Genomic DNA, 5056 nt, shown 5'->3' on the forward strand with positions numbered 1-5056 from the left:
CGGCACACCTGTCACCCGGCCGGCACACCTGTCACCCAGGCCTGTGGTCTCTACGGGGGCACTGTGGCCTCTCCGCTCCCTTCCCGCGCCGTCCGCCCGTCTCCCCCTCGCTGCCCTGCGCCCTCCCCTTCTGCTTGGCGCACCCCGCCGCTCTCCGCCCACGGCCGGCCTGGCTTTGAGGAACAAGGGGGAAGCGTGTGGAGCCGGTGGCTGGCGGCGTGGAAAACCTCTGCTCCACGCTGCGCCCTCTCGTCACCCACCACCCTCACTCCTTCCTCCCCTGAGCCCTGCCTCTTCTCTTCCCTTTCTCACCTCCCCCACCTCCTTTGGGCTCCCACCTTCCTCTGCCCCTGTGGGGGTGCAGCCCCGCCCGGCAGGCCGGTGACTGCTCCCTGTTCCCTGGGCGAGGGCCCTGGCTCCTCACTGTCTCCATCTTCACTGCAGGCCTGTGGAGCCCCTGGCAGCGTGCCCAGCGTTGGCAAGGTGAATGCGCCAGACCGACGGCTCGAGGAGCCCCCGCTCAGCAGAGCATCTAGCATCTGGCACTTCACATGGAGATGCCGGGACAGGCCGGAGCAGGGCCCCTTGCCCAGGTGAACTGGCACGTGGGCCGTGGGCACCAGAGCCCCTGCCCAGCAGAGGTGGCCATGCTCCCTGTGCCCCGGGGCCTGGCTGCTAGCGGCCCCTCACTCAGAACCCACAGCCAACCAACCGTGGCCCCCGCCCTGCCCCCTGGGCCCAGGCTTGCCAGCCCGGAAGAGCCTGGCGGCAGGTGCGGCTGGGGCTGGGACACCCTGCTGGGCTGAGCAAGGCTGGGAACATGGCCCCAGGGACCCTGCAGGTGCCACCACTAGGAGGGCCCCTGGGCCTCTGCCCAGGAGGAGGCAGTCCGGCACCTGCCCTCTCCAGAGCCTTAAAGTAGGAGAAACAAAGGCTTTGAGAGAAGCATCAGCAGGCCCTGGGGACATCTGCCAGCAGGCACGAGGGCTTCCTGGAGGAGGTGTGTGCTGCCCTGTGGGCCGCCCCGAAGTGAGGGGCCAGCGGAGGGGGACCGGCTCCCAGGTCCAGAGGTCACCGAGCTTCAGACCTCGACTGAGAATGTCCCGAAGGGACCTCTGGCCGAGCCAGGGACGCAAACCGGGGCCGGCAAGCAGGTGGGGGAAGACCGCAGGCTGCAGGGCGGGGTGCTGTGGCCGGTGCCCGCCAGGGCCACGCCGGCCCCTGCCCTGCTCCGTGTAGAGCTCAGCTCCCGGTCCCGCCTGCCCTCGCACCCACCTCCATGGCTTCCTGGGGGGCAGCTGCAGGCCGGGAGGGCGTGCTCGTGCGCTGCAGGGCTGCCCCAGCGCTCCCTGCGGAGACAGCGCGAGGGGTCAGAGCCGCCTGGTGACAGACGGCGCCCACTCAGCCGGCAGCACGAAGCCCTGTCCCGCCCTGTTTCTGGGCCTTGCTGCAGCCTCCAGCCCCGGGGCTCACAGACTGCAGCCTGAGCCCCTCAGGACCGCCCTCCCCCGCTGCCTGCAGTCTCTTCTTCTCTACCTCTGACCTGGCCTGCAGCTTCCCTGGGGCATTGCTGCCTGGCCCAGAGCAGCTCCCCAGGCAGCCGCCTCGCTGTCCCCTCAGCTTATAGGCTGTTCAATTTTTCCTCATCTGCGTTTTTTTCCTCAGTGGCAAAAATTTGATTCTGTTGGTTGGTAGGCGGAGGGGCAGGACAAGTAAGACTGCTTCGAATAAAGGAGCATTCATCGTGACCTCATTTGCCATTCGGAAAAAGTTCAAGAAAATCTTTGGCTGTCACATAGAAGAGGTCTTCAACATCGGCCTCTTGACCTAGGTTCGGTTAACGTCGCTTTTTACCCTAAGGGAGCAGCTGTGCTGAACTCAGAAACTTGGTCAGCACCTACAGGCACCAGTTTCTGCAGCTCTTTTGTTTTTTAAAGATTATTTGTGCACACCGAGCTGGGGCGCAGGCCAGCGGTGCAGGGGGTGAGAGGCTTCCCCAGAGACAGAGCGGGGAGCAGGACAGGGGGTGAGCGAAGTCCACAGCTGAGGGGGCAGCGGGCGGGCCAGGAGAGGTCTGTCGTGCCCTGGGGTCACCTCCGGCGGGGATCGGACTGGCACCGAGGCGGCTGCGGCAGCGGGCAGGGCTGTGTCCTGCCCTGCCGCCCACCCACCAGGGCGGGCCAGTTTCTGCACCTTGTTATGTTTCTCTTCATTGTCTGCGTTAAACTCTGGGTTTGACGGTGATTGTCTTAATATTGTCCGGAACCTTCTTCAGTGGCTGGAAGGCTGTTTCTCCAGCCAAGCTGAAACTGGTTTATAATTTTGACCCATTTTGGCATATTACTGAGTATTTGGCATTTACTGAATATCGCACCCCTTGGCGTTTTAGACACCTCATTGTTGAAGATAAATTTTAGTATACATTAAAAACACTAATGGTTTCATTATAACAAGTGCACTTGGGTGCATGAACTTCATAAGAATTGTATTTATCAAGTAGGTGTGCATAACATTTGTATCAAAAATGTAGAAATAAAATTTATATTTGCTGACTGAAATACAAAATGGCCGCCATTTCCACTGTAGAAACAGGGCCTTCTTCGGGAGTCCACATATATTGCCATATAACCCAGCAGCGCCGCGCCTATGAAAATGGGCTCCGGGACAAAAGTGGGCATCGTGCTCATGGCTGGGTTAGGCACAGAGCCAAGATGTGAAGCCAGCCGCGTCCTAGTCAGTACACAGTTCAACAAGAGGGAGTCCGCTCTGCAGTGGAAAGTTACTCAGCCGTAAACAGGAGTAAGTAAAACTGAAAAATAAAATTAACTTTGACCAAATAAAGGCTATCTGTGAGGGAAAAGCCAGGAGTGACATTTGAGTCATTCCACAGCAGGTGAATCCCGGAAGCATTTCGCTGAGTGAGAAAGACGAGCCGCTGAAGAGTGAGCAGAGCATGGTCTGGCCTGTGCTAGTTACTCAGAAAAGGCAACGTGTTTGCTCTATTGCCAATGCTTTTTTTTTTTCTTCTGAGCTTGAGGAGGAAGGGGCGGTGAGAACTTAATGAGCACAGTTTCTGATTTTGGTGGTGAAAAATTCCTCATCTCCAAAAGGGGCGAGAACACAAGGTTCAAGTTGCATGTCGTTACAGTAGCCAGTGACCTCAGCAGCAAAGACACAATGTCTGAGTCACCCGGGCTTCTGAGAGGCCTGAAGGCGGAGATAGTTTAACTTTTAAAAATGTTATATTTTATTATATATATATACTTTTGTATCAGTCTCACTTTGTACATTTTAGCCCTCCCCGCTTCCGCCGCCAGGCTTCCCGCCCCGTTGTGATCCTGCTGGCCTCCGCCGCCTGCAGTCCCTGCTTTACAGCTGTTTGTTTTCCTTTTACTTCATTACCGAAGCTTCTTTTTTCCAAGCTTCTTTTTTCTTCTGATCCCTTACGCTCTTGCTATGAGTGAAACCATCCGGTATTTTTTTTTCTTTCTGACTTATTTCACTAAGCATGATCCCTCCCCGCTCCTTTTGCTAAGAGCTTTTCCGCTGGGACTATTGGGCAAGAGTTCACATTCAGTAAAATATGCAAACCTAACTGTTCAGTTTAATATGCAAAGCAACTGCTGAGATGAAGATGCAGGGTATTTCCAGAACGCTAGCCGATTCATTTTGTTTATTTTGGTTTAACTTTTTTTTTTTAAAGATTTATTTATTTGTGCATACAGAACTGGGGTACAGGCCAGAGGCTCAGGGGCGGCGAGAGGCTTCACCAGAGACAGAGCGGGGAGCAGAACAGGCAGCTGGATGAAGTCCACTGCTGAGGGGAGCAGCGGGCGGGTCAGGAGAGGTCTGGGGCGCCCTGGGGTCACCTCCGGGGCATCGAACTCGTGCGGAAGCGGCTTTAGCTTCTCAGTGCTGGGCTGTGACCCGCTGCGCCACCAGGGAGGGCCTTAACTTCTTTTTCTAATATTTTGTTTAAGGTGGAAATATTTCATTAAAAATAAATATATATAATTTGCTGCATGGCATTCATCATCATTTTTAAATTATGCTTTGGGAATCCTGCAAAGCAGCCAATGTGGATTTGTCAGTCTTGAGTGAATTAGAGGAACCAGTCTGAAGAGAGGTCACCGGACTCGCCCATTGCGCCTGAGACAGCCGGGCCCAGAGCGAGCCTGACTAGCGCTGGCCACTGTCCTCCGAGGGCCATCTGCACACTTGTCTGGGGTGCTGGTCCTGAGAGACCCGGTGCAGAGCTTAGTCGGGGCCTCCCTGGTAGCACGGGGGTCAGTCTCGGTGCTATGGAGGCCCGGCAGCGGCAGCCCAGCGTGACGCCTGCCAGGGAGGCACCCACAGGTGCAGCAGCCCCCTCCTGCCTCCCGGCTGCCCCCTCAGCCCTGGGCCCCAGTACATGCGCCTGTTCTGCTCCCCGCTCTGTCTCCGGGCGTCCTCTCAACCCCTGCACCACTTCATGTGTATAATCTTTTTTTTTTTTTTTAAAAAAGCTTTTCTTTTAGTCTGAGCACTTTCTTAAACTTTCGCAGTGAGCCACACCCCGTGCTCAGACCTTGGCTGCTGGTGTCAATCTCCCAAGAAAGACACCAGAGATCCCCGAGGGATGGCGGCCCCGGGCCTGGGCCTTGGCCCATCAGGACAGACAAGCACCACTGCCAGCCCACAGCGGTCGAAGGCGCAGGAGGGCGCCGGAACAGAACGGGCCTGTAAACAGCTGAGAGCCGCACTGGTGGGGAGCCCTGGGGAGCCGGGCGGGCGGGGGGTGCGGGGGCGCCGGGGCTGCCAGCTCCGCAGGGCGAGGGCGACCACGGGGAACCCTGGCACACCGACCCTGGCCAGGCGCCCGGGTCAACGCCAGGTCAGGGGGGCAAGGCCAAGGGCAGGGTGGGCGGCGGGACCCTCCGTCTCCGCGCCTCTTGCTCCCCAAACAGGTGACCCCAGGCTGCTCACGAGAACAGCCACAACGCCAGCGCACCCCACAACCGCGGCGGGACGGAGGGAGGGGAGCCGGCCACAGGCGGCCCGCGGCGGTGCCCAGCGG

The 5056-nt window shown here is 58.1% G+C and overlaps 1 protein-coding gene across 1 annotated transcript in view; it reads right to left on the minus strand.

Moving 5' to 3' along the window:
- The window catches only part of SCLY (selenocysteine lyase), a 68600-nt gene that overhangs the window by 2183 nt on the left and 61361 nt on the right, over positions 1–5056 (minus strand). The window contains exon 14 of the mRNA XM_004674747.2: positions 1276–1349. Within this exon, the coding sequence (XP_004674804.2) occupies positions 1276–1349 (74 nt within the window). The remainder of the gene's footprint in view (positions 1–1275; positions 1350–5056) is intronic.

This window comes from Condylura cristata, unplaced genomic scaffold (assembly GCF_000260355.1).
Source record: "Condylura cristata isolate star-nosed mole 26May11 unplaced genomic scaffold, ConCri1.0 scaffold00002, whole genome shotgun sequence".
NCBI lineage: Eukaryota > Metazoa > Chordata > Mammalia > Eulipotyphla > Talpidae > Condylura > Condylura cristata.